General features: G+C 43.7%; 1 protein-coding gene and 1 long non-coding RNA gene across 21 annotated transcripts in view; one reads left to right on the plus strand and one right to left on the minus strand.

The window, feature by feature from the left end:
- TMEM108 (transmembrane protein 108) overlaps positions 1 to 18,703 on the plus strand; it is a 235,736-nt gene that overhangs the window by 204,808 nt on the left and 12,225 nt on the right. The window contains exon 1 of one of the 8 annotated variants that reach the window (XM_003207248.5): positions 13,377 to 14,772. The exons of the other annotated variants lie outside the window; for them this stretch is intronic. Within the exon in view, the coding sequence (XP_003207296.2) occupies positions 14,760 to 14,772 (13 nt within the window). The 5' untranslated portion in view covers positions 13,377 to 14,759. Of the gene's footprint in view, positions 1 to 13,376; positions 14,773 to 18,703 lie in introns of those variants that run through there. 8 annotated transcript variants of the gene reach the window in all.
- Positions 1 to 18,703, minus strand: part of LOC104911546 (uncharacterized) — a 67,831-nt gene that overhangs the window by 15,931 nt on the left and 33,197 nt on the right. For 4 of the 13 annotated variants that reach the window (XR_014883988.1, XR_014883985.1, XR_014883984.1 and 1 more), the window contains 5 exons: positions 12,049 to 12,157; positions 11,418 to 11,650; positions 9,845 to 9,983; positions 8,362 to 8,607; positions 2,352 to 5,821 (listed from right to left, as the gene is read on the minus strand). This is a non-coding gene — a long non-coding RNA (uncharacterized LOC104911546). Of the gene's footprint in view, positions 1 to 2,351; positions 5,822 to 8,361; positions 8,608 to 9,844; positions 9,984 to 11,417; positions 11,651 to 12,048; positions 12,158 to 18,703 lie in introns of those variants that run through there. The other 9 variants (XR_014883987.1, XR_014883986.1, XR_014883991.1 and 6 more) reach the window with 8 other exon arrangements.

The following is an 18,703-nucleotide window of genomic DNA, read 5'->3' on the forward strand; positions in this document are numbered from 1 at the left end:
CACCCCCAGGTCTGCTGAGAGCTGCTCCATGTGCAGACCCCAGCCAACTGAGTCTGTACTAAACCCCACTCTCAGAGGGAAGCAAGGGAGAAGCACAGGGTCGCCCGTCACCTGAATGTAACTCATTTGGTGTGAAGGACAGCAAAACCCTGTGTTGCAGATGTTTTAGAAATAGCATCATCATATTATTTTTAAATAAGAATGCTGTATTTTTGCTGAGTGGTAAACATCCTCCTAATTTGTCTCTCTGCCTCTCAGCATTCCTACATCAGCTAAATGGGAGTTGTATGTGTGCACCTGGGGTAGCACAGCCCCATAAATATGCATACCCTGTAACTCATTTCCAAACAGGATGCTTCATTATTGCAGTTAACTTCTGAAATCAGACAGAAGAGCATGTGTCAGAATCTGCTCTCAGCTCTGCTTCTGTAATCTCTGTAATGTCAGTGCATCACAAGTGCCTCGTAGGACAGGTCCTGCTCCCCTGCAACTCATTATGAGTGTTAGTGTGGGGATGAACTCAATGGGGATTCCTTGTAGCATCAGGGGACTGTGCCAGCTTTTTGTCTCAGCAGCTTGAAGCCAAAACAGCAGGGCACATACATGGGTCCTTGAGGAAATGCTGTCTTCTGCCCACAATACTTGCCCTCGATTGCCCCCAAACCAGCCTGCAGCACCTCGGCATCTTTTGGTATGGGCACTTCTGCCTCAGTATTCCTGTGTCTGCCAGAAGAGCTTGATCAGGAGCAAACAGAGTCATTCATGGCTCACTAGAGCAGTGAGTGCTTGCAGCGTTTGACAGCATGACAACTGAGTAATGACATGTTTTCACATGGTGGCCCCATGTGATATCTTCAGTGGCTGCACGCTCTGCTGGAGACTCCCTGTCCTGGGAGTGACACATGAAGCAGGGTAACATACATGGTGTTCTGTAATCAGTGCCTTTGGCTAAGGATGTGCGTGCAGCGATGCTCAGAACATTTTTAAGTGCGAATATTTTTGAGCCAAACAGGGACATCTAGAACTAAAACAGCCTTTGCTGCTATTCTGTGCATCATGTGCAACAAAGGAGGTCAGTTTTTAGGCACCAAGCTTAAATTCCTATTTGAAGTAGCGTCCTCCATTATGAGCAGACAGACCTGGGGCTTTTGCTTCCACAGACTCAAATTTTAATAAATCTGTTTTGCTCTTTCCAAAGTTGCAGAAGATGAGTGTGGGCTCAAATGTTTCTTGAAAAATGAATGGGTTAGCAAGTCACGACAACTGCAGTGTCCCTGCAGTGCCTGACAGAGTGATGGGATCAAGATGTGTCTTGATGTAAAAGCCATCATTGCACTGGGTGATGATAAAACCACAGGACAGGCTTTGCAGCAGCTCATGTGGTTCTGGCTGTGAGGCCGAACCTGAAAGAGAGCTCTGCTGAAGGTGGCGGGGAGTGAGGAGCTGGGTAAAGCCGTGCAGATGTTCCCAGTGGTCATCGTGGCAGAGTTCTGTCTGCCAGACATATGGAACAGATTAAAATCACCCCAAACAGCCTATGAATATCTGATCTCAGACCAAAAATGTCTCTTCTAGGAAAGAAGAAAGCCACAGGCCCACTCAGGAACATGTTGCATCCTTACAAAGCTAATTTATGGCCAAGAATTGAGAATTGTTTATTAGTCCTGTGAAAATAAACCACTATTATAGATTCAGCTCACTTTCTGTTTCCAGGCTCCCCTCCATTTTTCAGCTGCTCCAAATTTCCCAAAGCACATTCCTCAGGTGGGGCAAGGTACTTCTCAGGCTTAACTCCAGCCTAAAGGTGAATATTTTTGAGAACTCTCAGCAAAATCAACTTAGCTGTTTTTATGATATGTGGGCGTGAAGAGAAACCAGCTATTCCTATTTGTTCCGGTTGCAGCTTCTCTGCCCTTATAACTCAAGAAGAGCTGACGGTAGGAAATTTGAACTCGGCTTGTTTTATAGACCTCGGTGATGAAGGAGAAAACAGTTCATGTCTGAATAAAATCGATTCAGTACTTCTAGAGTTGGGAGCAATTAGAGTCGAAGGCCAAATTTTGCTTTGAGTTGCAGCAGTGCAGCCCCACTAAAATGCCATTCTGAGGGCAGATTCATTTTGGCACATCCTGTTCATATTTATGAAAAAGCTTGGTTTTTTTCCTCAAATGCTAAACAGAGATTGAAAGGAAGAATGTCAGATTTATTCTGCATGAAAGGCCCAACTCGTGCTCTGATGCCAATCTGTGAGTTGAAGTACAAATAATGTGCACTCAGCTCAGAGGAAGTATCTCAGCCATATCAGTGGGAGGTTAGCACAATGATCAGAAATAGAACAATTGCAGATAACGTTATTTAGTTCTTGTACCCATTTATTTCTCATATTCAATATTACTGTTAGAAAATATACACACCCTACCATTTCATTTTTCTCTATTCCCCTTATTCCTATCTCCATCTTTCTCCCTCCTCCCTGTCCTAGAACATCTCCTCTGCCCTTCCTTCTTCCTTTCCTTCCCCACAGCAATGCTCTCCACCAGCTATCTGCAGAGATCTCTCTAATGGTCCTTCCCATTCCAGTCAGCAGTAACTGAAGAGTTAATGCTGTCATTTAAGTGTCAGTTTGGGGCTTCCACATTATTACAAGTTAGTGACATGGAAAAAGATGTACTTGGGAAAATCTTCCATTTTTTAGAAATGCAGAACACATGCATGGATTGTATTTGATTAAATAAAAATGTTGTGAGATCAGTCACATAAATCCGTTGAGTGGGTTTGAGCCAGCCTTTGGTATGGGGTTTTCATTAGGGAAACATTGTTTCTGTCAAGCTGAGGGCTCAAATGAAATGCCACAAAATTTCACCAATGGAGCCCTTCGGTAAATTGCCCCTTTATCTTGAGATCGTAAGCTGCAAATGGTTAAAAGGAATAAGGCATGCTAAAACTTCTTCTATGTGTAGCATATTTACAGAGAGTGGATTTTTCCAGTCCCTGCCCATTATCGGATTGTCATGTCCTGTGTCAGATGAGCTTAGGAAGTCAAGTTCTCCTACAACCGTTTTCTGCCATCCCTTGCAGCAGCGTTCTGCTCAGCCAGCAGCAGGATTTAGCTCAGGTTGGTGCATCAACATCAAGTCTCATCCGTTCTGTTCCAGATTATTTTGTTTCTTGTTAACCAGTCAGAGCACTTGACAGAGCCGAGCCTCAGTCATTGTGAGGCACGTTTGGAGGTAAGTAAATCTGATTGTGGCTTCACTTCGCATGAGCAGTCATCCTTTTCACATGAACAGTCATCCTTTTAAATGTCCTCAGTCTTCATAAGCTGTATACCATGCTTACTCGGTATGAGGTTTTGCTGTAGGTCTGGATCATGCTGCATCCTATGAGGCAGTTTGGCCCTGGGTCTTTTACAGTTTTAACAAGTAGTCTTGCAAATCTGGATTTATATCTGCTGTCCCAATGGAGAGTACAATGCTTGAACTTTTCAGACCATCTCAGCGTTCTCCACCTGATTCATGGGACTGTCTTTCTTGTGCAGACAGCATTAATAGTTTTTTCTAACTTCTGACTGTTGAAAGATCTTAATGTGCTTACTGGAAGAGGGGCTTGGATCTAAACTATGAAAGATAACATTTTTTTTTTCCAGTCTGTTTATCAATAACAAAAGTGAAGCATCACATATAATGTGTATGTTAATAAAAATAACACAGATGTGCCCAGCCTTTTTCCCCTACAACTGCTGCTGTTACCTGCCCGTGCCTGTGAGTGTGCAGGAGGAATGGATTGTCAATCCAGAGATTTCTTCTTTGGACAAGAAGACTCTTCAGCGTAATCATATCCACCTCACTGAAAGAAATGTAAATGTACACCGTCAGGCATTTGTTAAGAATGGCATTTGCATAATCGCCATCAGCAACAATTACTCTGTGGAGGTTGAGTTTGATCATATTCATTCCTGACAATGAATGGGTGATTCTTTTTTTTAAATGGAGATTACAATTGGTTATTTTGTCCTGTCATCTAAAAATATTATTCCTCTTCTCTCTTCCCTTTCCTCTTTCTCCTTGCAATCAGTGTGTTTGTTTAAGGCTGGTAGCTCAACAGTTCTGTCTGAGGAGGGAAGTATAGGGCAAAGCACGTTTTGACATGATCCCGTTAATGAACTGTGCTGCAGTTGTTAGGCTGGAGCTCTGAAGGGGTTGCTCTGCACTTCTGGCTTTAAGTGAGTCTTAAAAATATCATCCAACAATGAAGTGTTCTTGGCCTTGCAACTTTCCAGGTACAGAGCCAGTCCCAGGATGGCTCCATGTTGTCTGTGCTTTTTGGGTTTCATAAGGCCAAATGACTCATTGAGCTAAGGGTCTGATCTTTTGCTCTCAATTGCGTGTAAGATGGTCAAATTTGGGTTGCCTGTGCCAGAAATCCAAAATGATAGGCCAGATGGAGTCCCACAAGTCATGCTGCAGGAAAAGGCAAATAATCCTCTTCCGTCTACCCATTCAAACCCTGACTGGAGAGCAATGATCCATTGACTCTTGACTTCAGTCTTTAGTGGAAAAGCTATTGCATTGTGGAGTTAAAAGCCTACATTGAGTCACACAGGACAAATTTTAGCATGTTGTAGAAGAAGATACTGACCTTTATTAAAATTTGAAGGATTTTAAAGACTAATTTCTGTAGCAGCATGCTGGTTTCATCCCTGCTAGGATCTCAGAGTGGTTCTTCTCTCAGGCTGCTATTTGGGCTGCATGGCAGCAAGTAGGAAAAACTTGTGTGTTGAGTGTAGCCCAAAGCTTGATCTACCCTCTTCCTGCCCAGGCTGTTACTGTTCTGGACCCATCAAGGGAGTGAGATTTAAAACATTTCCCTTTCATGCAGAAATGAAGCAGAGCAGCTGTCTCCACAGTGACTCAGTCTCTCCTTGGGCACATCTTTCTTGCAGCCATTCCAAGAACCCAGAAGTATGGCTTTCCAGCAACGCCCTTTCTCCTTCATCCATGTCTCTGTCCACACTGGCATCAAGGTCTGGGATAGATGATGACACAGAGATGTTAGGACAGTTCAGTGCTGCACGTACAATCCTCCTGGATCAGAGGGGTCTTAGGGAGGGAGCCACTCTGTAGAGCAGGAAGAAACTAGAGGAAAGCCCTCGCTCAAGTTAAAGCTTAGCATCACTTCTTTTGGTTTCCAACAATTCCTTGTAATATTTCATTTTAAAAAACATATACATTTATTTTGTTTCTGGGGATCATTTTTAAAATAGCTCCCAAAGACTATTGTCATCATATCCAGCCTTCAATCATGTTCTGCAGAGAGCGGCTCTTTTTTGCTCAGCTGCTCCTGTGCTTCAGTGAGCACACAGATGATGTACAATTCTTCTGCTTCAGTTTAGGGCTGAGTCTTGCACTGCTCCTTCTCCTCCTGTCTTCTGGAAATGTATCACAGCTGGACCGACTCCAAACCTGGAAAGTTTTAGCCCCATTAAATAATTACTGTGGCAGTTATGTGTCTCTTAAAAACCACAGGCTTATTCTGGAACCGTAATTTTGGTCTGTGCCTTAAGTACATTCAATCCTTGCGCCATCACTTCAGTCCTTTCTAAGCTATTCCACATGCATTTCTAACACACGCCAAAGATTTTACACATAAAAAAGAGAAAGTTTGGAAGCAGCACTGAGTGACTTAGGTAAAATGATGCAGATTCAAGGAATAAGTCTGGATTCCCTTTTTCCTCTACATGGTCTGTGCCACGTAGCTTGGAATTTCAGCCTCTGCCTTTGACACATCCATGGTACAGCTAGAGCTTCTTTCTACAGATATGCTGAAAAAAAAAACAACCAGGAGTCAAGCTTGAACTCAGTGCAAAGAGTTCTTGAATGCACTTATTTACTAAAAGCAAAGATTAATTTGACTAAGGAAATTAAAAATATGTCAGAAAAAAATGGTAGAGGGCCCAAGGCACTGCTGATAAATATGAAACATTTGCATCATGCTAAATGTATTTTTTTCATAATTACCAGTATATGGATCTGTATTGTTCAGAGCCATAACAGTGAATCTCCTGTGATGGATGCACAATAAAACAGGACTAATTGGGAGCATTAATTTAGGCAGAGGCATAACTTGACACAGAGCTCTAAGGAAGAGATCCTTTATACTGCCTTAGCGAGCACGATGTGTTTGCCTGCAGTTTGCAAGCTTGGATCACATCACCTTCACAAATCGTTGCAAACTGCTACTGTATCTCGTTTTTTTCCCCTCTCTTTTTGTTTTATTTCCCCGCTGATAAATATCTCAGACCCAAGGTCATCTTAAGGAAATAGCTGTAATGCAATAGTAACGTTGCTGTAGGTGCTGCCGTGTTTCTGGCAATGTAACTGACAGTGAATGAGAATGCAGGAACAGCTCCGGGCAGGGACACCTTTGAATAAATATACAGTAAATAAGCCAGCAGAATGGTGGAGCAGTGCATCTGCATGCTGTACGTCCCTTCAACAATCCATGCTCTATGCCTGTAACAGCACAGGAGCTAAGTAAATTGATGGCAGATAATTGTGTGCAGTTTGGTACATTGGGCTAAACACCATCCTGTGAACAGTGAGAAATATGCAGCTGTGCTCTTTGTTTTGATACAGGAATGTGAGAATAGGCTTCAAGGTTGCCCAAAGGATGATCATTTCATGTTTTGACTCCATTTTCAGTCAACATTACCTGCAAATTTTCAAGTGGAATGTATAGAGTTGCAATCGACTATTCAACTCAAAATTGGATCATATCCCTTTACTGGACTTTTATAAGACCTCTCTTCAAAGAGAAAAATATCCCTCACTTCACAGTCACGCCTTATTCATGTCATTTCTTTTGGTAGTATGCATATTATTGAGCAATTGTTGTAATGAATGAAGCGCGGAAAAAGTAAAACTTCATACAAAGTGACGAGCACCTTGAGAACTCACTACGAATTGCAGCCACTGCCATCAAATCATACTGGCACATTAGTTTCACAAAAACAAGGTCAAACATCCCGCTAGTTTTATGGTTTTGTTGCTTTGTATTGTATATATTTTACAAGAGCTGCTCCGAAAGTAAAGCCTGCTATTTTGTTATGTTGGTCTGCAACATCAGAGGCCAGTATTGGTGGTATGGCAGTAGGGGTTAAAAACCTTCCCACCAGTATTCCATTACATGTTGTTGCCACGTGAGAGATGGCAGCAGAGGAGCAGTATGACAGAATGGTGTCTGACATGGAAGAGCATATGAAGCAAAGGGGTGGAACTCACACTTTTGTTGCCCTTCTCTGGACACTGCTCCAGGCCCTCAGTGTCCTTCTTGTAGTGAGGGGATCAAACTGAACACAGCACTCGAGGTGCGGCCTCACCGGAGCTGAGTACAGAGGGGCGATCACCTCCCTGCTCTTGCTGGCTGCACTGTTTCTGATACAAGCCAGGATGCTGTAGGCCTTCTTGGCCACCTGTGCAAACTGCTGGCTCATGTGCAGTCAGCCATCCACCAGCACCACCAGATCCTTTTCCTCCATGCATCTTCCCAGCCACTTTGCTCCAAGCCTGTAGCAGTGCATAGGGTTGCTGTGACCAAAGTGCAGTATTCAAACAAAGTATTCAACACTTGGTCTTGTTGAAGCTCACACAGTTGGTCTCAGGCCATTGATCCAGGCCTCTCTGTAGGGCCTTCCTACCATCAGGCAGATCAACACTTTAACCCCAGCTTTGTGTCATGACCTTGCTGCATGCCAGGTGATAACTTGTTTTTTAACATTCCTGGACCTAGCAACTGCTTTCTATATTTTTGATATGAAAAGTACTGGAGTTCTGTTTAAATATTCTGCTTGACTGAGACATAGATTTCCAACAAATCACATGAAGGATGCAGTGAAGCAGCCAGATGGTGGTGGTCTGATGGCTTCCTGGTTGGAATGGTTGGGATGGCTGGGACTGCTGCCTGTGGCCACCAGCGCTGTAGCTGGGAGAGAACAAAACCTGATCCCCTCTGCTCCTCTGTCTGCACATTCCGGTTATTAATTGCTGTTAGTCTTCACAGTTTCCTGTTTCTCCTTTGGAGACATTGGTCTTCAGCTGCCAGTCATATTTTATCTTTGCTATTTCCTTTAGTTTTCCTGTGTTCTCCTCTCAGAGTCATTTACATGCTGAATAATGTGACTAATTTTGGCATGGTTGTCCTGATTTACACCCCTGTAGCAGAAGCCACCATTTTTCCCACAGGCGTTCCCTGATACTGCTATTGATGGCCCTCTAATTGATCCCTCAAGCACGCCTTGCCTTTATTTATTTCCATCTAGTCCTTTCAACTCAGATCGAATGAGGCTGAAACTCAGCACTTTACCTTAAAATTATGTCTGTATAATGCTTCTTGATTTTCCTTCTCTGTGTCCTGACCTTTAGTGAAGCTGTTGCTAATATATTCTCTTATCCACGGTAGTTAATGTTAATGCAAAGACTGATGTCCTCCTGCAGCTTCCACGTAGATATGCCACACTAAGCATCCTGGCTCCAAGCAGGATCACTTCCCTGTGTTTCCCTTTACTCCGGGAATCATTTTACTGCTCCAGTGCAATGACAGCTAGGGATGCTTAAAACAAGAGGGAGAAAAGGGAAAATGTAGTAAGTGCAAAGTGTGACAAGACACTCCTGTCAGCATTATCATTACATTTCATGGGATTGTAACATCTGATTGCCATTCAGCTACTCCAGCACGTGTCTGCGGAGAACCCAGAGCAATGTTTAATTGTAGCTCATCCACAATGCTCCAACCTAAAGTTCACAACTTGTCACAGTTCTGCTGTGCCCCAGCTTCAAGGTTATGTTTTGTGTATTAATAAATTAAGTCCAGACCAAAGGAAAGCCTGCCTGAGAGAGGGATAATCGGCAGAAACATGTTATTATCTATGGCAGGGATGAATTTGTCTTTCCAAATGCATCACTTGGTACAATTACGCTTGCATCTTTTTGGAAGAAACAACACACAATTGGGTTTAAAATTTTTTTTTAAAAAAAATTGTTCCAGATGTGCCAGGAACATTCCCCCCTGGGAGCACATCAGTTGTACAGACAAAGGGCAGTGCAGTGAGGCCAGCTGCTGCTGCTGAGGCAGACACTGAAACCACTCAAAATTGGAGCTTCTCATTGCATGGCATTTCTGTACTCCTACCGGGGCATCATGCACTGCTCTGCCTCTGGCTGCAGCACAGCAGCCATGTAAAATCATGGAATCAGAGTCAGAGAATCACAGAATGGCTTGGGTTAGAGGGGAAACCTATGGGAAGGGCTGCCACCCACTGGAACAGGCTGTCCAGGGCCCCATCCAGCCTGGCCTTGAATGCCTCAAAGGATGGGACCAGAAAGCTCTCAGTTATCACAGGGGAAAGTGAGATAAGTTGTCTGCATCCTGTCACCAACAACACAACAGGTATTAGGGAAACAGGAGTCAGGGCTGGGTGAACAGCCAGGCTGAGCTCCCAAAGAATCCCCAAATGGCCATGTGCTGACAGGACGAGACAGCAAAGCTGATGCCTGTAATCTCTTCACAAGGGCTGGTGCATGAATAATCAGAAGGTTTAAGGTTGTCAATACAATTTCCTTCCAAAATAAAACCAGGTGCAGAGTGATGGTATTTCAGGAGTGGGTGGAGTAGATTCTTTTCTGTATATAAAAGCAGAGTTAGCCAGAAAGAAGGAAGGAGACAAATAAAATAGGTAACTTGTAAAGTACTGTGTGAATAATGCTACTGTAGAGCTTATGTTTATTAGTAGTATTGTCTAAACAGTGATTCTGTGTCATTGGTTCAGAGAAAGATGTGACAGCACTACCTTTTCCCATCTGAGGCAGGATGAAACTCCAATGACTCAAGTTCACTGTGAACACATAAACACATAAAGGAAAGGTTTTCATGTTTAAAGTTTTATCCATATGTATTATCTCTTCAGTACACACTTCATGCAAGTATCCCTGTAAGAACAGAAAATCACTTGAAAATTAGTGATTTGACTTGACTCTGATTTGTAAAGTCTTTGTAACCCTCATTGACTGCAAATGGTGTTTTGGACATGCAGTGTGTTCTGATGGAAAGGGAAGAACAAAGCATGCTCAAAATAACATACAGAAGCAATACACAGATATTGGTAGTGGAATTCTTTAAAGTGGCCAGTGTGCATGTAAAAAGTGCCATCCACATGGAAGGGTGAAACATTGCACTGCATTGTAATAGCATTTGTGCTGAACAGGGAATATGAATTGCAGAAATGAGTTAACAGAGCATATTTTTTGAAGTGAGATCCTTATTGCAACATCATGTATATTTCTAGTAGAATTACTAATCCTCTGACTAATCGAGTACACTGTATCACCTCCTCACCTGGTGTTCTTTGTGTATGATACTGCATATCTCCAGCTATTGAATCTCATTCAGGAGCAACGATACTGAAATACTAGCACCAGAGTCTGCTCTTGTTAGCAGAAATTATATCCAGCAGCTGCTGTGACCTTACTTAGAAGAACCTATGATTTACGGCAGCACCTTGGACCATCATTCCTTCCCAGCCAATACCTAGCTTCAAAGGTTGGCAGAAAAAATCCATATCTCACTATCTGTATAATCTTTCAAATCACCTCATAGAACAAAACAGACCTTCCTGATCCTTGCAGTGAGCAGCTGATATTTTCAAGAATGGAACTTGATCCCACCCTTTTCTCTTGGTACATCCTCACACTATGCACAGCCCTGCCACTGTCAGGGTTCAGACAGCACTGAGCATCACAACTCACTTTTTCCCTAGCAGCCTTACATACACACACTCCAGAGACTTTCCCAGCCCTTTAGAACCCAGCAGATAGCTTTCTGGCTGCTTTAGGTGTAATCTCACATCCATGGGCTGCACTCACAGGAGAAAATCTGAGTATGGAAACCCTCCCTACCACTTCTAGCCAGGTCAGCCCTGGGAATTAGTCACAATCACATTTTTTTCCCAAAGCTAGAAGCCATCTCCCATACTGAAAATGCTGACCCTTGATCCTGACTTGGTTTGGTTCTCACTTGCCCAAAAGGTGAAGGCATTCACAGAGGCAGTGATTAACAGCACAAGCCCTTAGCAGATCATTTACTCTCTCTGAAGCACAGTGTCCCTTTTCCTTAAACTGAGCAATGGTCAAAAATCAAAGCAAAGACTTCTTGCCCGTAAATGTAATAGTTTATGCCCAAGTTGCTTTCTAATTGTGTGTTACATGTTCTCATAACAAATCAGTGAAGGCTCCTCATTACAAGCTCTCATTTGAGATCGAACCGAGGGATAACCAGGCACTTGGAGGTAATAATGAGTTTGAAGGGGGCATAAGTAATAAATCACCCACATTACTTTCAGTGAACAGATGAAAGGACTGAAATACCTTAAGGGGTTGTAGAAGTCAGGCTGTGCATAGCTGTAACATTCCGTCTGGCTGCAGCACCAATGTTTTTGTAACTGCAACAGGAGAATTGGAAAACAGCTTTTGCAAGTGGGGAAATAAATGTCTGCAGCATCAGAGCAAGGGGATTCACAAGTCAGGTTCTCTGTTCTGCCTCCTTGCCAGATTTCATATGGCGTGTTACAGTACTTGAAATCAGCCATGGAGCAAAGTTACTGGGGAAAAGGGACAAAAAGAAGAAGAACCTGGTAATAAACTGCATTTCCTTCAGATAGACAGGCTAAAAATGACTGTGCTGTAATGAAAGACTATCTTGAACCTAGAATGAATGTTCTTGATTGATAAGTAAGTTGATGTATAAATTAGTAAGAGCTGGTGCATCAGCCCCAAGAAATTAGTTTGGGCAAAGACATGTCTCCTATGTCTCCTGGTGCTGGAATCAGAAGTCTGTGACCTGGTTACTTAAAACTGCAAGGATTTGGAAAGGAATGGACACCAAGAAGCTCCGCCACACCACCACTGCTCTCCAGGTCAGCAGGCACCAACTGTGCATGCAGGATCAGGCACAGATCATTGACAGCATGCTTCAGCCAAATCAGGGCTTGTCACTTACCCTCTACTATGGGAAAAAGTGCTTCCTAAAGCATCACCATGGTAAGGCTCCAACCCCTGCCCTCATCCACACTTCATGCCAATGAGGTGCTGCTCTCTAAGGCTGTGTCCTGTGTAGAGAAGAAGCTGGTTATGAATGTCCAAAGTGGTAAGACTTCCTCTGCTGGAAAGTATCACAATACGTAGACTGTGTTTTACCTTTTCAGACACCACTTTTATTAATCCCTTTATTTTTCTGAACAAATCCTCTTTTTGCTTTGTGACGATGCCATCTAAGTAGATAGAGGGATATGGGGTGGGATTAATTTCGCCTAACTTTCATCATCCGGAAGGTGGATATCTAGTTAAGGCTCATCATCTCCTGTAGGACCCCTTTTCATCAGAGTAAGAGAGAACCCCTCTAGGGTGCAAGTCAACCTGTGGCAGCTCAGAGATACTTCGTGATGAGGTGAATTGCCTGCCAGAGCCACGGCTACCTCAGGAATCTAACTTTGACATAGCTGAGCTGCTTTGGGAAGTTGTCAGAAACCATTGCTAAGATGACTCTAAATCCTCTTTTCCCCCTTTTTATTGCTGGTTATGAAATGGATACCCTTGCTTGAGTCAGCATCCATGACATCACTGAGTCAACTACATCCTCTCTTTGGCAAGATCCTATTTTAGGCCTTCCATCAGAGGCCTCGGCTATTTGTGTCATTGTCAAAACTCTTCAGAAGGTCCGGTGACATTGATGGTAGATCTCTCAGAAGCCAGAGGTTCTGCAGCAACATAAATAGGATCAGCAGCACTAAGTGCAGGTGAAAGAGAAGCCAGCTGCACATCCTTTCTGTCTCCCTTGGCAACAGCATCCTGCCAACAAAAACTGCTGCCAAGCAAAGGCTGCAAAGGAAGGGATGTGCATTTGCAAAGCTGAGGCTGGACAAGCTTTGTGTGAAGGGGAAGCTGTCAGAGTGGGGAAGACCTGTGTGCTTTTAACATTATTTTTGATTTGTTCTGTGTGGTTTTGGATAAGGGAATGTACAGGGCGCCTGTCCTTGTGAGCAGTTTTCATGTGAAATTCCAAATGACGGTCTGCAACTTTGAGCCATATGTTTCCATCCATGACAGCACACAGGGAAGAAGTCTGTGCTGAGTTACTGCTTACAGATGTGGCAAATCCTCCAGCAAAGGTTAAAATACATGGCACGGCTCTCCTGTTACACCAGCTGCAGCTTCATGCTCAATCATTGTTTCAGCAGCAAGCTCTTAATAACCCTGAGTTCCAGAAACTGCTAAACAAGCTGATATTTGTAAAGAGCAATTTTTTCTATAATACACTGAGTATCTTTATTTAGAGGAACCTTCAGAATGGCAGCATTAGGGATGAAAAGTGAACTGCAAATGGCAGGGAGAAAAGGAATGTCAGCACAAGAGCACAGAAATGCAAAGCAGATCTGAGATTAATGTTTGTACTCCATCATTGCACATCTTCCATGAAATAATCGTGGTTGTGAAGATACTCTGTGTGTAAATAGGGGAAAAATACACTTGTGATATGGTATATGCACCTGCCCAGACTTCCTCAGAGGGACTGTATGCTCCTAAAGTCACCACTGGGGTCACACTCTGAGGTCCTGTTGCTGTTGGCTCTGCCAAACCTCAAACCCGTTGTCGTGGTGTCACTCCTTTGTGAACCCATATGATAAGAGAGAAGGGAGAACTGGCTTTGCAAAATATTAGGGACAAATTCTGTGAGGTCCCATGTAACAAATTGCTTGGGCTGTTTGAGTGTGATGGGGACTTTGATCAAAGACTGAGGAGTGGGGATTGTTGGGGGACTTCTTGCAGCCCCAAACTTGTTGTACTCAGCTTTTGCCCATGCCTTCTCAGGGATTTGGATGAACAGAGCACATTTCTGTGCTCTTTGGGCTGTGTGTACTTCCAGACAGTCAGCTGTGCCCGAGCAGAAGAAGGTGAGGCAGGATTATGGCTTAAGAATCACAGGATTTGTGGACTTATTTGATGGGTACAAAGTAGAAACTACCCATTCATCACTGAGGAATGGAAATATCATAAAATATAGAACATGCATTTTGATGGCAAAGGAGAGAAGAGGATCCCTATTTCATTCCACATATTTTCCTCTGACAGGATTATTAATACCATTAGAGATAATTGAACGAAGTGGAAAATCTGGTGGGGGTACAGAAGCAGGAGGTGGATCTGTAAATCCATCCAGACACAAAAAGCTCAGTGCTGCACTGGAGGGAGGGCACTCTGCCTCGAAAGAGGGAAGGAGCAGTCTCACAAGGACGTGCAGCTGGGGTGCTTGTTGCTGTTTTGTTCCCGGAGAACAAGAACTGCCAGCAATCCTCTGGCGTCTGAATAGACCCGTGTCAGACAAACTGTATCTGGACTTGATGGGGAACCAAGCTGGAATACCAAGCAGCTCTTCGATCTGCTCACAGAGAGGGGGACTGGCTCCGTAAGTGATCTTTGCAGTTCCAAAGGTACTCATAAAGGAGCGAGCTCTCTCGCTGCACAGCCCTGCAAGACACGCCTGCCTGGGCTGTCTCTGTCCTCATTCCTCCAAACCAGTTCCAACAATAACAGCAACTCCTGCCTGCAGCTGCCTCGTTAGGGAGAAGATGTATTTTTCCTTTCTCTACTGAGCGATGAAGCTTCCAAATCTGTGTGATGTGAGCAGGTGAGGATGTCTGCTGACAAGTCCAAATGATATTTTCAGGTAAGTGATTATCTTGAGCAGCTGGAGTCACGTTCTTTCTTTCTATTACCCTCCCCTCAATAATTATCATTGTCCTGGGTTGTCAGTGAGCCTTTCTGGGAGGATCAACAGCTTGGATGTCTGTATGTATTTAGATAGGAGATCAAAATCATTTCTAAGACACTGATACCCATGCTATCTGTGAGTCGTCAGTGCAGGAGGGAAATGAATGGAGAGATGCCTGCTCTGTAACTGCATGAGACTATAGTGTTTGTATCACTCATTGTGGAGATGCCTGGAGGACCAGAAATGAGTTTTTATTTGCGGAATCAGTCTCTTGAAATCTCTGATGGAAATGCACCTTAGGAACAATAATGGTGTTCAGCAGTGTTTTTGTGTTCTTAAAGGACCGTGACATACTTGCTACATGAAAACCATAGCTACCATTAATGTTGTTTCACAGGGAATGTCAGTGAGCACTGCTTAATTGGTGTTTATACATGTGATTTCCAGAGCTTCTGCTGATGCTGCGCTACGTTACTGCAAATTGAGCTGTTACTTCATGTGCCTCATTCTGTACATTTTATCAAATACTTTGGGTACTGAAGTTGGGCTTGATCGCACTGTCTCATGCTTACAAGGGAAAGCAGACAATAACTTGTAAGTTAATACCTGTGAGTGCTGGCATGACAGCCACTGATAGGCAGAGAAGAGAAATTTTCTATGCAGAGTAACCTACTTTTCTTCCCTCGGTTCCTCCACCAGTCATAGGGATGACATTTGCTTAACTCTTTGTTTGTAAAGCAGCTGCTGCACTATGTGTGAAAATCACATTGCTTTGAGAGACTGCAAAGAAAATGACCATAACAAAAATAATCGTACGCACTTTCTATGCAATTTCCACCTATTAACGATCCGTTTTGCTGCCTATAATGTTTTGGGTTTGCAGGGAGCTGCATGATATGTTAATTGTGTTGGGAAGAAAGCTTTCTTTGCAACAATAATGTTGCTGGTGCTCTGAGCAGGCTTTGCATAACCCTCACTGTCACTAAGTATGGTGAGATGGTCAGAAGCACGGGGAGCTCCAGATCCTGCACGCTGCCCACGTGCGTCCCGGACCCGGGTCTGTGGATAATGGGTCCTTTGTAAAGCTGCTCCCTGTGCCTCCTTTGCCCACAGCAGTGTGAAATAATGACTCCAGCAGTACGCATCTGCACAGAAAGCTCCTCTTGACTTCCTAGAGGAAAAATGTTTGCCAAGTGCTGCTCAGGGTGGCTGTATCTGTCTTGCTGCGAGGCCTGAGGTAGCAGAGGCCAGAAAGGGTCAAGCGCCAGATTGAGCCCTTTGTGCATATCCATTGGCTGTAGAAAATGTGAATGTGCAGCTCAAAAGTTTCCACTGTGTCTTCAGTAATTAGAGCTTGGTCCAAAGCTTGCTAAAGCCATTGGGAACCTTTCCACGGGGCTTAGATCATGAGTTATATAAGTTTGTGTTGTTTAGCAGTGGTGCCCCAGGAAGGCTGAATGCAAGAGCTGACCTGGCAGCTACACACACGGCTGCCATCCCATGCAGAGTGGTGGCACACAGCGTGCCCACAGAGCAGCCAGTGCAGCACCGAGAGGTAGTAACTCCTACCTGAAACCAGGACCTCATTCTGGCAAGGACTGCTGAGGTTATGAGATAAAATGGTGAAAGAACTTAAGCTGCTGGGGCCCAAGTTGCTTCATTTTTCTGAGTCGGAGAAACTCAGCTCTGGCTCCTATCTCAAAAGGGCATTCAAACTTCCTTGATATTGTTGAGGACATCAACTCCAGTCTTCTTAAAAATTGCTGTTGTGGGAGCTCCTTTGTTTTTCTGATGTGCAAAACTGTACACATCATTTCTGGACCCATCCCGTGAGAATATATTGGGAAGAAGCACTGCAGTAAGGTCCTGTTGAGACTGGAACCACTGCACCATGTTGTCAATAAAGGTTTCTATTGCTAAACGCACACTGATCCTCTCTCTGTACGCTTTACTGTCACTCTGCTGTGCTTCATCCTTGAGTCAGTTTATTTTGTACTTAACATTCAATTCATGGTACAGTATGCAAAAACACAGGATGGCACAGTTCAGCTGCTGAGACATTAGGCCACTGAACCTTCTCTTCAGGGTTGAATGGTTTTAATGCAGTCATAAATTTGGACTCCAAAAGTGGGAATTTGACATGCAGCATTTAAAAGTCAAACCACTATGACCCCTCTTGAGCATGAGCTCCTATAACTTAGAAATGGCCCTTTATGGAAAAAAACAAAACAAAACAAAAAAAACCTAGTGATGTGATTTGACCTTCGAAAATATTAATTATTTTTTGCTATAATGTACTTATATCAGTCTGTATTGCCATGATGGCAGCATATAGAAAGGGCTGCCAGTTCTTACCTCAAGGAGCTTGTTTCCTAAGTAAGGTCAGACTGAGGAGTCTTCAGCAGCCAGGAATGAAGGACTTTGGCAAACGCTGCAGAACTGGGCTTTGAGCTGACCAAGACCATCTGCCTATGTACTCTATCATCTGGGATGTCATCGCTTTGGCCATGACACCTTTATACCAACCAATGGGTTTCATTTCAGTGCTAATCTGCTCGTGGTTAAGCTGGGGGCCCATTCCTTAGTGCAGGGCCATTTGAAACGCAGAGCAAGGTTGGGAAGGGAGGAAGTCTGGAGGGATTGATTAAACCCCTTTCTGTGATGAATGCTTTGGTAAAGAAATTCAGTATATCATTTTCCTGGGCTCAGGCCAAAGTTGCCAAACAGGGCAGTTTGATATCAAGGACCATAATAATATTCCCTTTGTACCCTCAAGTAATACAAGCCAGAGCTCTGGGCACCCAGGCAACTGCAAATCCCAGCAGCCCATGCTTAGATGTCCCTGCATGGATGGTGCCGAGCATACACATTCCAACTTCACTTTTGCATTCCAATTGGCTGTTTATCAATTAGAATGCCAATTAATTCTGCTTAAAAGGGCCAGCAGAGCCCACTGTGAAATCATTAGTACCAGCTGGTTTTCCCTAAATATACAGCACCAGCTATTTTTACAATGATCTACCAAGCCAAATATGTTTTCAGTAGTTACGGACACACATTAGCTCTGGTTGTCTCTGAGAGAGTTACTGCTGCCTGCTAATCCAAGTATAAAAATGTCCTATGGAGCTGCAGCTGATGGGGCCGTGGTGGTCCTGCAGGGACTGTTAAAGGCAGGCCAGCAGACAAGCAAAAGCTGTCCGAGAGAGCCAAATGTTATCAGTGTTATTTTTTATTGTCAAATAAGTTGCTTATGACAGAGTAGCATTTCCTTTGAATAGTTACTAACATTTTACAAGTCATATAAAGGTACTAGCTAAGTGTATGTGGCTTCCCAGGCCTGATGCATGGCGGCCTGCTACTACAACAGACTGCCCCTGAGAGATCATAAATACTTGCAGCTGCAGGCTTCTGATTTATCAGCATTTCAAGTGGTAGGGATGGATAGTAGGCTTTTAGCCAAAGATGAGGGTTGCTGACCTCAGGGCACAGCATGCAGAAAAGGTGACTACTTCCTTATTACTTAAGGAATATCCTTCAGAAAATAAAAAAACATTAATCCAATAAGGAGGTTTTTCTCCGTGTGAGGTGTGAAAGGAAGTAGCTGCACAAAGACTGCCATAATCATTGCAATCTTGTGTGTCCTGAGATCTGCCAGTGCCTTTTGTCATGTGTGCCCAGAACAGCAGGCCTAAAGTTTCCTGAAACATTATCTCCACACACCAAATCCAAAATAATTTTTCATCCTTTCCTCTTCGTATTTGTTTGTAGCAGCAACTTGTCTTGGCATGCAGTATGAGCCATATGGACACAAGAATATCTACTTTGACCTTGACCTCAGAGTGAGTGCTGCCAAAAATGTGAAGATGGCTCCTGCCTTTCATTTCCA

Source organism: Meleagris gallopavo, chromosome 6, assembly GCF_905368555.1.
Source record: "Meleagris gallopavo chromosome 6, MGAL_WU_HG_1.1, whole genome shotgun sequence".
Taxonomy (NCBI): domain Eukaryota; kingdom Metazoa; phylum Chordata; class Aves; order Galliformes; family Phasianidae; genus Meleagris; species Meleagris gallopavo.